The following is a 22,298-nucleotide window of genomic DNA, read 5'->3' as shown; positions in this document are numbered from 1 at the left end:
CCTCAAAGAAGCTCACTAAGAATGAAGGAAACTTACTGACAAAATTACTGCCAGAATTAGATCCTGGGGGGCAACCCACCTTTCCTATGCTGGAAGGCTCACTTTGGTGACTGCAGTGCTAACTACAATCCTCCTACTGATTGTAGTTGGTCTTGGAAAAAAGTCGCTCATCTTATGTGCATCTTTAAACCTGCGTATAATACAAGTTTCTGGCTTGGAAAACATACTGATTATACTGTGATTGAAGGCTACAATTGGCTGAGATGCCCTGGCCCTACTGTCAGCTGGTATAAACTCTGCTGGAATTCTTTGAATATCCCAAAGACATCGTTCATTTTCTGGATTTATAAGCTTGCTAGACTTCTCACTAAGGATCGCCTGGTTCGTATGGGAGGAGTGTCTGATCTGAAGTGTTTCCTTTGTTTTACTGAGGATGAGAGCCATGATCATCTTTATTATGACTGTGAGTTTAGTTCCATATGTGTTACTTTACTGCAGCTGAAACTTAATGTCCAGTTTAATCCTAGGGAGTTGCTTGACTGGAACAGAAGAGGAAGAAGAAGAAGCATTCTAATTAGGAGGATCATTTGTGCTTGTCACATTCACTTGATTTACTTGATCTAGCGTGTGAGAAATCAGGCAAGGATATACTCAAAAGTACTTCACCCTACTGTGCTCATCAAGAACTTGATTTCAGATGTGTGTACTCGGTTTTTTGCAAGGAATACGTCCAAGTTGACTAGAGAGGAAGAAAGTTGGTTGCAGAACATTAGATAGTCTTTTGTATCCACTGTTATTGTGCATGGTTTTTTTTGTATATTTTATACCCTAGATACCTTATGAGTTATACTCCATTTTTGTACTCCTTTTGAGATGATGATTAATATACTTAACTTTTCCAAAAAAAAAAAAAAGAAAAAAGAAAAAAACATGTACTAGTTAGAAGTGATGGTTTATATATCAAAATATTGCTTCTTCATAAGCACTTGAATTTACATAATGATTGTTCAATGTTTTTCTATCATCTTACTTATTTCAGCCCAAACTAGCAATTGTCTTAGCAAAAAGTTACCCATCAAAATATGCCCCCAAAATATGGACTGACACTAACTTCTAAAAGATGAACTGAAATTCAAAATATAAACTTAAAACTAAAACATAGTCACTAACTATAACATGCCAAACTAAGGATGTGTTGGAAATTATATTTTAAATATCACATATTTTGATTTAAAGTTTTAGTCATAAAACTTAAAGATCTATGCATGCAAAACAAATGCAAGAGTAAGGAGAAAAACGGTTCCTTACATGTAAGTATATCGGATATTTTGGGCACAAGTGAAGTCTCCTACCTCACTTGTTCTTGAGCTTTTCATATGTTAGGATGATCCTCCAAAGACCTCAAGTATAGAAGCCACTCCTCTTGATTTCACCCAAGATTATCCCTTATCCCCACTAAATAATATTAGCTAGATATTAGTTTAGTAGTTTACCTTAAAATTGATTACTAATACTCATATATTACGCTAATAATATTAGAAATCTTATTGAACAATATTCATGTAATCTAAAACAAACTTTTCGAGAGAAAATGAGAGAGATGATAAAAATTGCATGTGTAAATGAATGAATAATGGAGTAGTAAAAAATGAGAAGAAAATTCTCATTTTGATGGAGGAAGTGGACGGGTGGTAGAGGCCAAATAATGGCATCTTATTTTGCTTTTTCACTTCTCCAAATTGTAGGCATGTGAGTCTACTTAGTGTAGGTGTGTAAGCTAGTTTTAGGCTAGGCATGATTACATTATTTTATCACATAAAATAATTCACCCACTAACTACTTCCATACCAATATTTCGGTCCATATACATAAAATGGACTACCATTTTATTTTTGTCAATTTGTCACTTGTCACACAATATGTCACATGTAGTATAATACATGTTATTAATTAATTTAATGCATATTTATCACATAAATATCATTTTATGAATTAATTAAATTACATACAACAAATTGACTAGTAATACTTGATCACATAAATAAAATGGATCATTTCATTATAATTCACAACAGCTTGTAATTATAATTAACCATTCATTCTCATCTCTATTGTTTCACAAACAATAAACAATTTTAGTAATAAAATATTTCAATTACTAAAATAAATCTTATTTAATCCCATTATAATAAGATATCAATATTCTCTCTCACAAATTGAATTGTTCAATTTTAAGGAATTGATTAACTTGTATCATCATACAATTAATCAACTTTATAGATTAGGGCATCATCCTTTAGGTGTGACCTTAAGGGATCAACTGACCACCACCGTCCCACGACAGTAACGTCAAACTCTAGCAAGCCAATCGTTACCGATTAATGTTGATCAGTTGACTATAAAATGAATCATCCCTTACGTATTCTTAAAAATGAGATTTAAACATGTGATCATCATGATCGACAATTGTGATCGCATTATTTTCGGGGACACTCCAACAATCTCCCACTTGTCCTCGACAAGTGTGCGTCACCAATTCTCTTGTCCTATTACTATCTCCCACTCAATGCAAGGTGTCTTTCAGGTCGTACTTGCAAGTGATCATATCAAGAGTGGTTTCCTCGATCTGGAGAATAACTGATTTGACCGGAATTGTCTACCATAGATACTGATGCGTGTCATTTATATGATGTTTTACATCCCATTTTACACGCATTTCAGAGCTCATTCTTGTAGTTTATGCTACATTTCTCCCTATTTCCGTCTACTTCCGTATTTTGTACTTTATTGCAGAAATGTGAAGAATTCAACGGGAAATCAAGCCAAATCCGCCCCCGAGTAATCTGCATTGCAAATGACGTAAAGGAATCGCTTAAGGAACGAGCTTGGTGCGCAATCCAAGGCCCAAAAGACAAGTCCACGAGTTAAAAGAAGTCAAGTAGCAGCTCAAGTAGTCGATCGACCATCACCCTCAGTCGATCGACCAACTATCGGGATCCAAAAGCTACTGTTTGATGAGGAGAAGTCGATCGACCAGCCTTATCAGTCGATCGACCAGATTTCTATTCCAGACGTGAATTGAAAGACCGTGAATCTTGAAGCCCGTGAAGTTTAGGTTTAGGAAATAAGGTGTTACGTTGATTGCTATATAACGTAACATAACCAGTCAAGTTAGATATCAGTTTTCTATCTAAGTTCCTATCACAATTTCATATAGTTACTTTAGATTTTATTCATTCGAGTAGTTAGGGTTTGGAACATCGTTTAGCATTGGAATTCGGTGCTTATTCTTAATCTTCCTCTGAAATCTCGGTATTCCTTCCGCCCTAATTCCTGTTTATTGTTTTGCTTTCTTTGTTAGTATAGAATTGCTAGTTAACATCCCTTAAGCCAATTATCGTTTTATTGTTATTCGCTATCTATTTTAATCATGAATTCAGTACCCTATTGTCTTAGTTTTATTGTTGTTTTTACCTTTAGCATGAGTAACTAATTCTTTAGTGCTAGGATGTAGGCGATTTATGGCATAGGCGGCATTAGATTAGGAAGGGCTGTTTCGCGTGTTGGTCGATCGACTGATATTGCCAGTCGATCGACTGACCTCGTAGGGTTTTCCATCGTTTTAATTGAATTTAATCTTATATTTAACGAATCGAATGCATGCGACCAGTTAGATACCTATTTCGTGACTGACCCATTAGATCGAAAGGTAGGGGAGGTTATTAGACCATCAATTAAATCGACTAGACTGTGCTAAGATTGAAAGATAGGTATAGTTTAGACCGTTAGTCACTTTTCAGGACGAGAGTCAGTATTAGTGACATTAGGGACCTATAGCGAGATCGAGAGATGCTATTTGTTAAGAGTGGACCGAGAGGACCTCTTTATTTCCCGCCTTACCTGTGTTTGATTCAGACCGACTTAGTTTGCTGCCGCCAAAGCTATAATGAACCGACCATCCTAGTACCCTTCTTTTATCTGTTTAAATCATTTATTTAGTTTACTGTCTTTATTTACTATTAGCTGTAGACCAATTCAAACCAACCCCCACATTTGTTACCTTAGACTAAATATAGAACAACTAGAATTTACAACTGCCTCCTTGTGGTTCGACCCTGTTACCACTAGCCTAGGTTAGTCTTAATAGGAGATTATAAATATTATTTTTGGTACTCACAACGACGGGTATCAAATTTTGGCGTGTTTTAGGGAGGCAATAGTCCTAATTTTAGTTGTTTTTATTTTTAGTCTTTCTTAGTTTAAGGGACATCCGTTCCTTAAACTTTTCTTATATTCTTTTTGTAGTTTCTTCTTATGCGCAGGTCACAGGGTGGAGAATTAGTACCGTTGAACCCTGAGCTTGAAAGATCCTTGCGCGAGTTGAGACGAACACAAAGGGTATTACCGACAGAGGAAGAGCTGAGTACTCTGTCAAGCTATTACGAGAACGATCTGTTCGAAGAAGACCCACGTCTTCACCGTTTCCACTTCTTCACCGAGACGTTACTTCTCGGAAATTCCGGTCATGGCCGAGGAAGCAAGTATAGCTAGTTATTCGAGCCGACAGCCGATAACTTATACAAGGGGTTCGAATTACGGGAGATGCCGGGAAGTTCGAACCATAGCCCGCCTACATTACTATGGTCGAGAGAAATCGGTTTGGGGAGCTGCAAATGAAGATGCAAAGCAAGGCACATGGAGACCTTTATTGACTCATCGCTGCTCCATTCCCCCACCTTTGTGGCGTGACCAAAGATCAAATCAAGGAGACCATGTTCATCTTCCCTCCGTGATCCGCAAGGGAGTGGTATAGAGTTTTGGACCGGACCGCTCGTGGGATCACCGATTGGAATACATTGGCATTAGCGTTCTACAAGAAGTACTTCTCCGCTTCAAGGACGATCGCTATTAGAGCTCAAATCACGGGCTTTAAACAAGGGCCAGATGAGAATTTCCATGAAGCATGGGTCCGATTCAAGAAGTTGGTGCGAACCATACCGCACCATGGGTTCGAAAAGTGGAGTTTGTGCAATCATTTCTACAATGGGTTGTACGACGATCAGAGGGCCATTTTGGATGCTGCAGCCAATGGAAGATTCGCTGAAAATTTGGGAGCAACCAAGGGGTGGAAGATCATTGACGATCTAGCTACCCACAAGGCCGAGTATGGGAATTCGAGAGGGAACCAGAGGAGAGCTGCTGAATCTTCCTCTGTTGCTGCACTTGAGGCTCTCACCGCGAGATTTGACAAGTATGAGATAGGAGGAGCTTCTAAAGGTGGGATATACCAAGTCAATGCTGTGTCGGACGGTCCCTTCCTCTGTGAAAGGTGTGGAGTTGAGGGCCATGTCTCGAAAAACTGCCCTAGTCCCTTTGAATCTTGTGCTGCCTTTCAACACTATAGGCAGACAAACACCTACTACGAGCCACCACATCCAAACTTGAGTTGGAGAAGCCAGAATGTTTTGAATCCAACCCAACCTCCGCCACAGCAGCAGGCATATGTGCCTCCTCATCAAAAGCAACAGCAGTATCAAAAGCCTCCTCATGTGCCGCAGCAGCAACAATCACAAAATTCTGAATTTTCCGAGCTAAAGAATTTGTTGCTGAAGGAGTCCCAAGCAAGAGAGGCCGGGATGAAGTTACTAGAGAGCCAAATTGCTCAACTGGCTAGTAAAAGTAACACTCGAGCTCCCGGACACTTACCCACTCAACCCGAACAAAAGGAGACCCTAAATGCCATCACTTTGAGGAGCGGGTCCACCCTTGATGGTCCTGCCATGGTTGAGGATGCTGTTGGAAAAGATGAGCCAGAAACAAGTCCAGAGAAAGCTTCAACCAACAAATCAAAGAAAAAGACGCCTGCCAGGTATTCCAGTCGATCGACTGATATACCCAGTCGATCGACTGAAGCACGGGTTACAGGAGCTTCTGGAACTATACATCTCAGTCGATCGACTGAGGAGAGTGGTCGATCGACTAAGACCGCTGTTGATGCTGAAGAATTTCGTCTATTAATGCCAAATAACCTACGAGACCACTTGTTTCGGGGAACCACCGTCCCGAAAATTTTGGGGGGGAGACCGAGTGTCTTGATGGGTCGATCCGGCTCCAAGTTCGATCCAATGACGGTCAATGGTTCTCATTTGAGACGGTCTGAGGAAGGGTCCAGCTTCAACAAAGAGAAGGTGATGGACTTTCAGCCTAAGTCCAAGGATGCCGGTGCGCGTGAATTGGAGGAGAGAGCCAAGGTACTCCTTACAGCCCCATATCCGGAGAGACTCGTGCCGACGAAGGAACAGGTATCTTTTAGTAAATTTGAGAAAGTTATTCGTAGCTTAAATGTTCAGGTACCCTTCCTTGAGTTAGTTAACCAAGTGCCAGCATACACTAAATTTATGAAACAGTTGTTGTCAAAGAAAAAATCGCTTGAACATGTTCACACTGTTGCGTTAACTAAAGAGTCATGCTCCTACTTGTCTCACACTGCGCCCCATAAGTTAGAAGACCCGGGCAGTTTTTCAGTTTCTTGCAGATAGGTACCTTTTCTATCGAAAAGGCATTATGTGACTTAGGAGCTAGCATAAGTGTCATGCCCTTAAGTCTAGCTAGGAAGCTTAAGTTGACCAGGTTTGCAATAATCGAGATGACGATTCGGATGGTCGACCGATCGTCTGCGGTCGAGCCTACAGAGTCCTAGAGGACATACCCGTCCGAGATAGGGAAGTTTTTCTTCCCTGTTGACTTTGTTGTCCTTGACATGCCCGAGGATGACCATATTCCCATCATTTTGGGTAGGCCATTTCGCACACCGCTAGGTGCGAGTTATAGATGTCGGTCTAGGAACCTTGACTTTCAAAGTGGGAAAGCACTCTATTGTCTTTGCCAGTACCGGCTAAGAAAAAGGATCCCATGTGGCCCGTAACTTGTAATACGGTTTACGAAAAGAAATCGTACTTTGTACTTCCCGATATGCCTATTTCTATTCTTGTTGTAACCCCTCCGCCTGCACGGGAGCAAACCGGAGGAAGATTTGTCTGCATTTCTAATAATGCAGAGCTGGTTTGGGGAAGAGCAAGTCGCAAGTTATTCCACCGCGAGAGAGCAAATAATTTCAAGAGGCGGCCTTGGATGCCTAAGCTATGGGACTGATGAGGAAGTGGAAGATGGGCCAGTCAAGGTGAGATGGTCTAATTTGGAGTCTGACGATCCCAAGGAAGTCCTTGATTGGGGAGGTGACAGAGTTGATCAGCTGAGCTCTCCGACCGTCGACGCTAAGAAGGGTGCAACTGATGGCATGAGCACCATTGAGGCTACCTTTAGTAGCCAGAAGCCGACGAAGTGGGCCATACCGTGGTCCTTCTTGATCAACTATTAGTTGATCGAGCTCGTTATAAACTTCATTTTATTTGTTTTGTTAAGACAATTTTATTGCTTTTTGTGTGCGCGAAAACTTCGCTTTTATTTTATTTGCTTAGGATTTTTAAGTACTTTAGGCTTTATTCTGGGTTTTGCGCAATTTTGGGCGCGTATTATTGTGCATTTGCAGGTATTTGGAGTTTGTTAGCTCAAATCATTGAGCAATTACGAAGAAATAAGACGCCGCAAAGAAGATGTTTTGATCGATCGATCGGCACCATTGGTCGATCGATCGAATTGCGGGTTTACGGGAGCTCTTGTTCACGCCACCTGGTCGATCGATCGATCTTCTTGGTCGATCGACCCCGTCTTCTTGCTATATTCGTTCACGACCTCTCCCCTGCTGTGTTTGGTCGATATGCGGACCTAAGGGAGTCTTCTACTCCACTTTATTTTCCGTCGAATTATCTATTTCTTCTATTGTCTCATTTATGCACACTTTTTACGCTTCAAATTTGTTTTCTCAGTCTTATGCGTGGTATTTTCTGTCTTTCAGGCACTCTTAATGGTAGCACTGCTAGCTACTGAAACCTCCTAGCTCACGCTGGTTTGGGGAGGTTTCCTTTTCTGCTCTTAGAATCTTGTGAGTTCCATATCTTTCCTTTGTGTCTTGCTTATTTATTTTCACGCAAAGTCCCATTTCTCTTTTCTTCACTATATGATTTTGCACAATGGGGACATTGTGCGATTTGGTTTGGGGAAGGGTTTCGCGTCGCATTTCATTTGCTTGCATTCACGTTTAATTTTGTTTTGCATTGTTTATTTCATTTCGTTTATATATACAGAAAAATTCAAAAAATTGAAAAATTTCAAAAAAAGTCCATAAAATGCACGTTTAATTTTAGCATATAGGTCGAGTCGGAACGGTAGTATTTCTATGATGACATTGCATTTGCACCTATTTCGCCTGAGCCTTGCTAGATTGACATGTTATTAGTAGAATCGTAAATGCATATCTACGAGTTTTCGTTAATTATTTGCTGAACTTGAGACTTGACTTTAATAATTGGCAACCTACATCATATTTCTGAGATTTAGAGCCTATAACTGGTGACATTCATGACCAGTTTACCTAGGAATGTGAGTAGTACTCCTTATGAGACATGTTTCCTTAATTTGCATGAATATGAATTTGATCTACTTAATACCTGTATGCATTCGGTTTGTGGTTCGTTGACACATGTGGTAGAGGTTTCCTTTTCTCATTATACCCATAAGCTTCACACTGCCAAAAATAGCCTTTTTGTCCCATTACTACATCCTATATTTAGCCTGTCCCTTGTCAAGCTAGTAGTCTGTGTTTCTGGGGTTGTTCTTCGTTTTTGGTGGCATATGCTCTGTTGAGATGTTGTTGGGAAAATGAAAAGGAGGAAAGAAAGAAATAGAAACAAAAGGAAAAAGAAAAAAAAATTGGAAAAAATGATTCGAAAAAGAAAAAAAAAAGAGAGGTTCTGTACTGTTCAAAGCAGTCGATCGACTGATCCTTATGGTCGATCGACTGAGATTCGAAAAAAAAAAGTCAATTCGCATAATTTAATCCTTATCTTTTGGCGATTTTTGCTCCCATGTTTCATTTATATCCTATGGGGAGTTTATTGATTTGATAGTTTGGAGATTGTGAGTTTTGTGCTTGCTTTAGCACTGCTTCGTTTGATTATGAGCAAGAAGTTGGATGTTGCCACTTGGTTCCGTTTTGGTACTAGCTTGATCACCTGTACCTCCACTTTACCATAAAATGTTTTGCCTCTTCTTACCCATACCTCACATATCCCATATATACCTCGGCATGTGTCATTGGTCATCTGTTCGGTTGGAATGCGTATGTACGGTCGTAGAGGTCATTTTCATATTTTATTGCTGGCATGTCGTCATAGGTCGTAGTTAGGTGAGAGTCACTACAGAATTAATTCTTTCTATCTTACAAATATATCACCTGTGCTTAATTGAGTGATTTGAGCGACCCGCGAGAGTCCAATTTGATAAGTCTCTATAGTCAACGGTTCAGCAGTTTTTAACGACTTTATAATTCGTTTGCATGATTCACATTACTAATTGATTGTTGGTTGTGCATTAAATTGGTTTAAGCCTTACAAGTTTGCATTTTGCTCTGAGATTGAACTCGTTCCATTAGGTCGTTAGATCGAGTCTAGTTCTTGCTTGGGGACAAGCAAGGGTTTGGTTTGGGGAAGTTTGATGCGTGTCATTTATATGATGTTTTACATCCCATTTTACACGCATTTCAGAGCTCATTCTTGTAGTTTATGCTACATTTCTCCCTATTTCCGTCTACTTCCGTATTTTGTACTTTATTGCAGAAATGTGAAGAATTCAACGGGAAATCAAGCCAAATCCGCCCCCGAGTAATCTGCATTGCAAATGACGTAAAGGAATCGCTTAAGGAACGAGCTTGGTGCGCAATCCAAGGCCCAAAAGACAAGTCCACGAGTTAAAAGAAGTCAAGTAGCAGCTCAAGTAGTCGATCGACCATCACCCTCAGTCGATCGACCAACTATCGGGATCCGGTTACTCGCTTGTTTCTGAGGAGAAGTCGATCGACCAGCCTTATCATCGATCGACGAGATTTCTATTCCGCACGTGAATTGAAAGACCGTGAATCTTGAAGCCCGTGAAGTTTAGGTTTAGGAAATAAGGTGTTACGTTGATTGCTATATAACGTAACATAACCAGTCAAGTTAGATATCAGTTTTCTATCTAAGTTCCTATCACAATTTCATATAGTTACTTTCAGTTTTATTCATTCGAGTAGTTAGGGTTTGGAACATCGTTTAGCATTGGAATTCGGTGCTTATTCTTAATCTTCCTCTGAAATCTCGGTATTCCTTCCGCCCTAATTCCTGTTTATTGTTTTGCTTTCTTTGTTAGTATAGAATTGCTAGTTAACATCCCTTAAGCCAATTATCGTTTTATTGTTATTCGTTATCTATTTTAATCATGAATTCAGTACCCTATTGTCTTAGTTTTATTGTTGTTTTTACCTTTAGCATGAGTAGCTAATTCTTTAGTGCTAGGATGTAGGCGATTTATGGCATAGGCGGCATTAGATTAGGAAGGGTTGTTTCGCGTGTTGGTCGATCGACTGATATTGCCAGTCGATCGACTGACCTCGTAGGGTTTTCCCTCGTTTTAATTGAATTTAATCTTATATTTAACGAATCGAATGCATGCGACCAGTTAGATACCTATTTCGTGACTGACCCATTAGATCGAAAGGTAGGGGAGGTTATTAGACCATCAATTAAATCGACTAGACTGTGCTAAGATCGAAAGATAGGTATAGTTTAGACCGTTAGTCACTTTTCAGGATGAGAGTCAGTATTAGTGACATTAGGGACCTATAGCGAGATCGAGAGATGTTATTTGTTAAGAGTGGACCGAGAGGACCTCTTTATTTCCCGCCTTACCTGTGTTTGATTCAGACCGACTTAGTTTGCTGCCGCCAAAGCTATAATGAACCGACCATCCTAGTACCCTTCTTTTATCTGTTTAAATCATTTATTTAGTTTACTGTCTTTATTTACTATTAGCTGTAGACCAATTCAAACCAACACCCACATTTGTTACCTTAGACTAAATATAGAACAACTAGAATTTACAACTGCCTCCTTGTGGTTTGACCCTGTTACCACTAGCCTAGGTTAGTCTTAATAGGAGATTATAAATATTATTTTTGGTACTCACAACGACGGGTATCAGATACTTTCCGAGCGTGGCCACGCATTTCCAGTTCATTACTCCTCGAGTGGCCCTGAGATATTGTTTTGACCCTGACAAGGGGGTGGACAATTCCTATCGCACTATTCCCTTCGACTAGCCACAGCCATCATAACCCAAAATATACCCATTTGACCCCATTTACGAAGGTCGTAGTAACATAAATCAAAGTTAATCTGAAACCATACCACCTTAGGCGAACTATCTTTAGTCAAAAGAATCGACTCATTAGAATACTATAGTAGCTCTCGCCACGACCAGGCTTTATAAATTTGCCAGAACTCTTTAAGCGGTCACTGCCCGACAAAGTATTCCTAACAGTCTGCCTATGTGATCGACTAGTCATCTCATATGACTCTATGTCACTTGAACTTGCCATCAATTGCATCACACACTAGTCACTTCTAGACGTAACCTCATACAAGTGACTATGGGCAAATACCATGTTAATCCGAGTTCACCTTAACGGGGTTCAATATTGTCTCTATAACCCATTTGGATGTAAAAAAGTATAAAAGGAGTTTTTAGATTTAAAAACTCAAACGACAAATGTGATTATCTCATATGAATAGTCAATACTTGATTACTACTTCATAATTTTATAATCAATTTTCATCTTATATGTAGTTGTTCATCTCAATGCAATTGAAATGACATATGACATGACTCGTCATGTTAAGCCTATAAGAAGGCTTTGGTTAGTAGGTTTTATCAACTTCTTGTACCTTGCTCAACCTTACTACATACTCATTTTCCTTTGTAATGTATACATTTGCATTACAAAACTTTCTGAGTACATGTCTAGATCCAATCTAGACATAAGCTCTCCAGTCATAGAATAGCTCCCACTATTTTCACAATATGCGGGACCCATCCCTCTCGCACATCTCATGATCGCAAGTGTATTCAATTTCTGTTGTAAATATCTCTCATTGTTCTTTATTGCCTAGAACGATTCTAGAAAATCTATTTCTTAAATAACATAGCCACAATGGTTTCTTAACCATCTTCATGTGTTTTGAATATGGTTTTGTCGGAAACCATGCGTAATCTCAATTGTCAAGTGTCATTTATGTAACACCCTTACACAAAATTGCATCAAAAACACTTTGCTTTACATCCTTAATGCTTCTGCAATCACTTAAGGGTAATCTTTATGGCTTACTTGGTAAATATTACTTAAATTCGATTTGAAACAATTCATCATACTCAAAGTATATGAAGAGTTATACATCATTTCCTATTTAATTGATTCGGCAGCGGAAGCAAATGGAATCAATCAAATATGTTCAATTCGATTGAACTAGTCATGAATCTTATCAACATAAGACTCCTTATTTGACATTAATATCATATAGATTTGTCTCCATAAATCCGGATATTAAAGATGACCTATATTTCTCCAAAGTCTTAAATCATTCGCAATGATCAATATGTCATCCACATACTAGACTAATTAAAATTACCGTAACTCCCACTAAACTTTATGTATAAACACAACTTCTCGACCTATCGAGAAAATTTTTATAACATGATCAAAACATTGATTCCAACTTCCAAATCATTGATGTCCTACTTAAGACCCTCTCTTAAGTTTCACATTATCTTAGGATGGCAAGAATCTACAAAACTCAGGACATATATTGAATACATTCCTTCTAATTGAAGAAGTGGGTTTTAGATTCACTCGCTATATATGTCTCATAATGAAACTCAATCCCTAAGAAGATCCAAATAGACTTAAGCATTTCAACTAGTGCAAAACCCTTTGCAACCAATCAAGCTTTGATATCTAACGATTCACTTGGAATTTATTTCGGATTTTCATGGCTCTAAGCCTTGTATTGAGTTGTGACTTAAACACTCTCATGTAAGTCATATGTTCATTACTTTCCAGAAGTAATTAACTTGAATCAAACAATTTCTTTGTAAGTTGCAAGCTCTTTACTTTCTAAAAGTAACATTAATTCCTTATTTTCAACAAGTGATGACTTTAACCTCCTAGGTTTTGAAGAAACAACGTCTTACACAAAACGTCTCATGTAGCCAAGAAAGACCAGTTTCTTGCGACATAACATTCTTTGTGGCTCTTGAATAATTTCCCCCACTCTGTCTTCTAGAGATAAACTTGTATTCTAGAAAGACAGCTTCACGAGCCACAAACCTGTTATACTCGTGATTATAGTAAGGAAAAATGAGCATTTGTTTCTTTTGAAAACTTACAAACATGGTACCCTACCATTTCATATCTCATATGATTCGTTTTAGATTTAGTGGAAAAAATTTAGACAAAATGATAAAATCCCCAAAAGGATCAAGTAACTCAAAGTAACTTGATTAAAGTCCAAATCATACCGAATAGGGTTTGATTTCTTTATCAAACCACACATTATCCCATAATGCGTGCTAAGAGAGATTAACTTGTGATACTATATCACATTTTCTTTGGCGTATATCAAAGTCTTCACTTTGATAATCCCATCACAACTAAATCGTGATTTACAACCTCGATCTCCTTTTCAACCAAAAGCACGAGACATCTTGCTTTGACTACAAGATACGCATATACCATAAGATTAATAATCTAATGGTTCCAAGAGTACTCGATAACTCTTTGCGTTCATCATTTCAGAATTTAAGATTTAATCTTTGGTAAATTTGAGTCTTGCATCATTTACATGATATGTCATTCTAGTTTGGTTTAGAATATAATCACCTTGATAATGGGCTAGCCATACATCAAATCATGATGTATAGGGTCACAAAAGTGAAACCTCTTTTGTATCTTAACAAGTTTATATTCTTATTTAGAGTTTATGCACTTAATAGTCATAATTAAGTACAACTTTAAACCCAAAACTAGATTGAGTACACAATGACTCTATCTCTCAACATCATTCTTGCTAGTCGTCATATTCTAATCATCCTATGTATCAAATACAATGATGAAAACCACCACCGGTTTCTAATATTGACGAAGTAGTACTATCAGAAATTATGTCAATCAAATAAACATTTAAAGAAGAAGGTCCCATTAGATGTCCGACAACTAACTTGTTGATTCTTCAATAATTTGGGGTAGTTTCCTTTCTAGCGTCCAACAATTAAGACAATGGAAACTTTATCGGTCGGGATTGATAGGTTTAGTATCGTTATTCTCAATAACTTAACTTTTACCATTACCTTGTATCAATTCCATTCTAATTTTACTTCTTGGAACCTCGTGGCTTCTATACTTGAGGTCTTTGGAGGATCATCCTAACATATGAAAAGCTCAAGAACAAGTGAGGTAGGAGACTTCACTTGTGCCCAAAATATCCGAAATACTTACATGTAAGGAACCGTTTTTCTCCTTACTCTTGCATTTGTTTTGCATGCATAAGATCTTTAAGTTTTATGACTAAAACTTTAAACCAAAATATATGATATTTAAAATATTATTTCCAACAAGTGGTATCAGATAATTATGGTTGTTGCATGCAAGATCGGGATCGTTTTTCCGAGATAATACGATTTACGAATAAAACTTGAAATTTGTGTTTTATGTTGATAAATCACGAAATAATTTTGTATATTAAAAGTTTCTGGTTCTAAATGGATTTTAGGTCATATGGGACGATTTATGGATTTTTATTGTTCATTTAATATATTATTGGCATTAAAATGTGATTTTTATGATAAAAATGTCATTTTTGGACGAAAAATATCTAAACTTCGAATTTTTAAGTGGTTTTTAGATATGTTTTCACATATATTATCTACTTATGGCCTGTAAATTTTCATGTTAAAATAAGTTGTTTTGCTCGAAATATGAATTTTATAAGTTAAAATCGTATTTAAATGGGTAAATAGGTTAATATGAGTTATATTTCGAACCTGGTCATGAAAATTTAGTATTATGTCATATGCAATTTTATAAGATGTGTGTAAAATATTTGGCTATAATGAAGTCTTTTTGCATGATTTATTAATTTTTGATGAAAAATCACATAAATAGTGACTATAATTAGTAATAATTCTTAAACATACTTCATGACTAAAGGAAAAACGTCACATGTTGCATTTTATCATATATTTAAGATCTAAAAGTGAAAAGTTGATGGAAATAATTTTTCTCATATTTTTATGGTCATATTTGTTAAAACCGATAAACCGCAACATTGTTTTTCTCGATAAATTTTCGAAATATTTAACCTAAGTTTTGAACATTATGAGTGTCATGGTATTTTTCCAGAATGTTCATGAGTCCAAATTTCAAATTTTGAAATTATTTGAAATTTTAATGATTTAATTTGAAGTTTATAGCATAATTTTGTATTTTGGGTCCATTAATGAACAATATTAAGAAATCAAGTTGAATTATTGTCAAAATGTTAGTGGAGACTAAGGTTTGAGTTTTAAAATGTTTAGGGTAATTAACTTGTACATAAATATGAATTTATGTAATTATTGTGATTTTAACAAGTTATAATCACGCAAATCCATAAAAACCGATAAAATATACGATATTGGCTCTTTAAAGGCAATTTAGCATAAAATTAAGCATGTTCATACATATTATAATGCTGCATTTTATTTATGATTGTCATATTTTAATTTTATGTAATTTTTGAATTATGTAATTTTACTTAGTATGGCCTTAGTTTTAATTGGTATTACCCGAAATGTATGGGAATATCGATTCGGTTGTAATTATTGTGATCTCGTATCACCGTTTTGTAATTTAATAGATTTATTTTTATTTTAATTACAAATGTATAATAGGAAATTATGTAATTCATTTTGTAATTTAATTATTCCGGAGTTCCTTGAAGACGGTGCCATTCGAGAAGGCGGTCCATCAAAGAAAGTGTTACCTCGAGATGCGTGCCAAGACCGAAGTTCAAGGGACCAATGGAGTTGGTTTCCGAATTTGTAATAGTTTATTAGATTTACTATTTTAGGAAGGCCATACTAGGATTTTATTTTATACTTTGCATTTTATTTATATGTTGCATGCATCGCTAAATCGCCATAACTAAAACTTGCATTTTATTTAATCGAGTAAATCGACCGTGTCAATTATAATTATCGTAATTCACCGCTTTAGTTCACTTAAAACGTGATAGATAATAAATTGACATGACCTCTCGCTAAATAAACAATTGAGACTTAGCCTTACCAAAAATTAGAAACCATGAAAACCTATTTCGTGAGGGAGTGCGCTCGGCCTTACCGGGGTACAAACCTTGCTACGTAGGGAAAGTGGGTGATAAATGTCAACCCACCGAATTTATAAAGATAAGGGTTGTATTCGGCTTTACCGATGCCAAAGTTGATGTAAATTTGGATAATGGACACATTTATTCGAAATTTGGGTCGAACCCAACGAAAGTATTCTCGACGGTTGCCGGATGTGTTTCGGGTTAAAGATAAATATTAATGTAATTTTATCGACCAAGAGTTCTAAAAGTAGAATCGATTAAAGAGTTAATCCACCGAGTTATATTGATGAGGGTTGTATTCGGCTTTACCGATGCCCGAGTTAATATGAATTTGGATCTTGGAATCATTTATCATAGTTGGGTAGAGGTCACTATGTAAATGCTTTACTTGTTATTTACAAGTATTAATAAAACGATAAATGTTAAGTTTTTCACTATTCCGTTATCATATTGTTCTATTTCTTTACCACAATTCATATACGATATCATTTCGATTTTTGATTCAAATCTCCATTAAAACATCGTAACTAAAGACAAATATGAATTTGCTTCTAAAACCTCGTATGAACCATTGCTAAAAATCTTTTTTTGTGAAAAATATAGATGAAAGTTATTCGTGATCAAAAGGGTTTTTGATTTTCGACTAACATATCTACTTACAATGAATGGTTTCTCATGTACTTAATTGAGTTAAGTACTTTGAAACGTTAAATCATTTTGGTAACTAGACTTGTTGGAAATCATATTTTAAATATCACATATTTTGGTTTAAAGTTTTAGTCATAAAACTTAAAGATCTTATGCATGCAAAACAAATGCAAGAGTAAGGAGAAAAACGGTTCCTTACATGTAAGTATTTCGGATATTTTGGGCACAAGTGAAGTCTCCTACCTCACTTGTTCTTGGGCTTTTCATATGTTAGGATGATCCTCCAAAGACCTAAAGTATAGAAGCCACTCCTCGTGATTGCACCCAAGATTATCCCTTATCCCCACTAAATAATATTAGCTAGATATTAGTTTAGTAGTTTACCTTAAAATTGATTACTAATACTCATATATTACACTAATAATATTAGTAATCTTATTGAACAATATTCATGTAATCTAAAACAAACTTTTAGAGAGAAAATGAGAGAGATGATAAAAATTGCATGTGTAAATGAATGAATAATGGAGTAGTAAAAAATGAGAACAAAATTCTCATTTTGATGGAGGAAGTGGACGGGTGGTAGAGGCCAAATAATGGCATCTTATTTTGCTTTTTCACTTCTCCAAATTGTAGGCATGTGAGTCTACTTAGTGTAGGTGTGTAAGCGAGTTTTAGGCTAGCCATGATTACACTATTTTATCTCATAAAATAATTCACCCACTAACTACTTCCATACCAATATTTCGGTCCATATACATAAAATGGACTACCATTTTATTTTTGTCAATTTGTCACTTGTCACACAATATGTCACATGTAGTATAATACATGTTATTAATTAATTTAATGCATATTTATCACATAAATATCATTTTATGAGTGAATTAAATTACATACAACAAATTGACTAGTAATACTTGATCACATAAATAAAATGGGTCATTTAATTATAATTCACAACATCTTGTAATTATAATTAACCATTCATTCTCATCTCTATTGTTTCACAAACAATAAACAATTTTAGTAATAAAATATTTCAATTACTAAAATAAATCTTATTTAATCCCATTATAATAAGATATCAATATTTTCTCTCACAAATTGAATTGTTCAATTTTAAGGAATTGATTAACTTGTATCATCATACAATTAATCAACTTTACAGATTAGGGCACCATCCTTCAGGTGTGACCTTAAGGGATCAACTAACCACCACCGCCCCACGACAGTAACGTCAAACACTAGCAAGCCAATCGTTACCGATTAATGTTGATCAGTTGACTATAAAATAAATCATCCCTTACGTATTCTTAAAAATGAGATTTAAACATGTGATCATCATGATCGACAATTGGTGATCGCATTATTGTCGGGGACACTCCAACAGGATGGCTTGATGAAGCTCCATCATTTCTTGCTCTTTTACAACCTCTTCCACTTATTGGAGAAGCACCTCCAATAGCTTCACTAGCAGCAGCAGCAGCCTTCATTTGTTTTGCCGTGGGACCTCCTTGACATGACCTTGCATTATTACCAGATGTCTTGCAAATAGAACAAGTAATGGTAGTTGCTCTCTTGCCTTTCCTTTTCTTTGGATCATCAGGCTTTCTTTTTCTTTGTCTTGTTGGTCTTCCTATTCCCCTATCTTGGACTGGTGGTAAAATTTCAAGAAATTGAAATGTTGGACAATGGTCCTTATCTGGTAATGGATGCAAATGATCTAAATAAGTCAGCCTATAGCATTGACCAGTGTAAAAACCCTGCAAATAATGGACTGGTTCTTCCCTGTTAGCATATATAGCTCTACAAGCATGCTTACAAGGAATTCTTGTGATTTGCCATTCTCCACACAAACATATACCAGTTAAGAGATTTACAGGAAACCTTGAGCCACCTTCATGCACCTTAAATTCACCATTACCTCCTCTAATTACTCCATAAATTCTAGAGTGTGCACAATTTGTCTCAAGTATACCAGCAGAATATGAGGTTGGACCATTCATTTCCACCTTCTCACTCAAGTCTTTCCTTTCAGCAATATTTTTCATGAAGTTTGTTCTTATCCCTTCCATTATTTCCAGTATTGGTTTCTCCCTCAAATCATTGAACATAGCATTGAATGATTCCATAAAGTTAGATGTATTGTGGTCACAGACAACCTCTGGATCAAATTGGTGCTTGGACCATTGTTGTGGCTCATTTAACAAGTACCCTACAGCTGCTGGTGACATACTTCCCATCTTGTCCAACATCTTATTATGCACATAAAAAGATGTTGCATTGGCTGCAGCCCAAAACAGATGATGATACAAAGGTCCAAGAAATTGTTCTTTGAAATTTGAGTACAAGTGTTGTGCACAAATCCTCCTTGTAGCTTGAGGGAACTCTTTCTCTAATGCTTTCTCAACACCCTTCATTCTGTCACTGATGAATGTCCAATCCCATTTGACAACCCCTTGTTGTTGGAATGCAATTATTATTATTATTATTATTAATTTTTTTTTATGGAAGGATGCGCGCAGCTTTCATTAAAAGATTATTATTATTATTATTATTATTATTATTATTATTATTATTATTATTATTATTATTGTTATTGTTATTGTTGTTATTATTGTTATTATTGTTATTATTATTATTATTATTATTATTATTATTATTATTATATTTATTATATTTATTATTATTATATTTATTTTTATTATTTTTATTATTATTATTATTATTATTATTATTATTATTATTATTATTATTATTATTATTATTGCTATTATTATTGCTATTATTATTATATTTATTATTATTATATTTATTATATTTATTATTATATTTATTATTGTTATTAATATTGTTATTATTATTATTGTTATTGTTATTGTTATTGTTATTGTTGTTCTTATTATTATTATTATTATTATTATTGTTGTTGTTGTTGTTATTATTATTGTTGTTATTATTATTATTACTATTATAATTTTTATTATTATAATTAATATAATTTTTATTATATTTATTATTATTATTATTATTATATTTATATTTATATTTATATTTATATTTATTATTATTATATTTATTATTATTATAATTAATATAATTATTATTATACTCCCTCCGTACCAGACCAAAGGTAACACTTACTATAAACGGACGTACCACACCAAAGGTAACATTCCTTAGTTGGCCCACAATATTACCAAGTTATCCTTATACCCATTTGATATTCACACAAAATGCCATTACATACTCCACCTACCAACCCACAATTAAACCCACAATTACATACCCCACCTATTTTTTTCCTCTTTACCCTTACTTTTTCCACTTTTTCTTAAATACTCCAATTTTCCCTACGTTACCTTTGGTGTGGTACGGAGGGAGTATTTATTTTATTTATTATTATTATTATTTTTATTTTTAATATTTTTATTATTATTATTACTATTATTATTACTATTATTATTACTATTACTATTTTTATTTTTATTATTATATTTATTAATATTATATTTATTATATTTATTATTGTTATTAATATTGTTATTGTTATTATTATTGTTATTGTTATTTTTATTGTTATTGTTATTGTTATTATTATAATTATTATTTTTTGCAAGAAGGTTATTTCTCATATATTCCAAAAAAAAAGAGGATTACATGAGGTTTTTACAAAAGAATATATCCCCTATACAATTCCTCAGTATATCCCTTACCTATACAAATGAACAAAAGAATAGTGTGCTAAGTATTAAGGCCCTCAAGTACATCCATATACTCCTGTGCAGAGATTTTGTGAAGCATCAGCGTGTTCACTGTAAATTTGATATCCAGAAGCAAGGAGAGTGTAGTTCGTTCCCTGCCTTCAAAAATTCTTAGGTTTCTTTCTCGCTAGATGACATAGACTAAGCACCCCAGGCTGCACTTTATCCATTGACTTCTCCAATGCCTTCGTTTCCTTCTCTGATTAGGCCAAAGGATAAGGGAAGGGAGATCCAGATTAGGCGTATTCATCTTGAGCCATTGTTTGGTGAGTCCAACTAATTCACTGGTATACTTGCAGATGAAGAAAAGGTGAGACGCAGTCTCATTATCTTGCTTACACATGCTGCATCTGTTTACTATATGGAGTCCTCTGTTTACTAGGTGATCAACAGTGGCCAATTTCCCCTGTACAACAGGCATGAGAGTAATTCTGTGACGGGCTACCATTGTCCCTCCATGGATAGCCTGGAAAACAGCCTGAATAGGAGCTCTCATACAAATTTTATCATACGCTTTCCTTATGGAGAACTTACCAGCTATAGCATAGCTGTTCAGAAAATCTTGTACATTCTGCACACTGCCCATTTTCTCAATGCAGCTATCTCTGACTTTAAGAATGCCTCGGATGCTATCAGAATAATACTCCTTCCTGTCAAGATCCCAGACTGAGCAATTGTGAGTGAGGTACTGACTTATCCATTGGGACCAAATGGCTCAATTCCTTTGGTCAAGGTACCATAACCATTTAAGTAGCACTGCCTGGTTCCATCCCTTAACATCCTTGATTTGGAAACCTCCCTCCCCCCAGGGGGTGCAAATACTCTTCCAACTCTTAAAAACAAGCTTCTTGCTATCTACATCATTGCCCCAGAAAATATCTTTACTGAGCCTGGAGATAAGCTTGCAAATTTGATTAGGTAGTAAAAGGCTAGAGCACCAAAAGTTACTAAGGCCAAACACCATAGAATTTATAACCTGCACTCTACCCGCATAGGATAGGTACTTAGTAGAGAAGCTAGTAGACAATCCTTTAATTTTGAGGATGAGAGCATCAAACATGTCAACAGTGAGTCTAGATGAATGAATGGGAATCCCAAGGTATCTAAAGGGAAATTTCCCCTCTTTAATCCCCACAGTACCCAAGATAAGAGATTTAATACTTGCAGTCACACCCCCTAAGTAAGCTTTAGTTTTCTCAAGGTTTGCCTTAAGACCAGACCAAGTAGAAAACTTATCAAGAGTGCCAACAACATGCTTGACAGAGGGCAAATCACCTCTAGTGAAAATCATTAAATCATCCGCAAAGACTAGATGGGTGAGCCCTAGCCTTGCACACTTGGGGTGATAAGAAACATCAGGTTCTTTGCACATGGTCCTGAGACTCCTGGAAAGCACCTCCATACTTAGAACAAAGAGGAAAGGAGATAAAGGGTCTCCTTGCCTTACTCCACTCCTTCCTTTGAAGAAGCCATGGTGTGAACCATTGATTTTGAGAGTGAACCATGATCCAGTGATACATCCCATTAT

At 35.9% G+C, this 22,298-nt stretch overlaps 1 protein-coding gene across 1 annotated transcript; it reads right to left on the bottom strand.

Annotated features, from left to right (window-relative positions):
- Positions 1-1,113: 1,113 nt before the first annotated feature.
- Positions 1,114-19,426, bottom strand: LOC141628712 (uncharacterized). The gene is made up of 2 exons (XM_074441813.1): positions 18,395-19,426; positions 1,114-1,125 (listed from the first exon to the last, which is right to left on the bottom strand). The coding sequence occupies exons 1-2, from the start codon at positions 19,424-19,426 to the stop codon at positions 1,114-1,116; spliced, it is 1,044 nt and encodes a 347-aa protein (XP_074297914.1).
- Positions 19,427-22,298: the final 2,872 nt, after the last annotated feature.

The sequence above is a fragment of the Silene latifolia genome, chromosome Y (assembly GCF_048544455.1).
Source record: "Silene latifolia isolate original U9 population chromosome Y, ASM4854445v1, whole genome shotgun sequence".
NCBI lineage: Eukaryota > Viridiplantae > Streptophyta > Magnoliopsida > Caryophyllales > Caryophyllaceae > Silene > Silene latifolia.
Note: the sequence above shows the minus strand (reverse complement) of the source record. Positions and strands in the feature narration are given on the sequence as shown.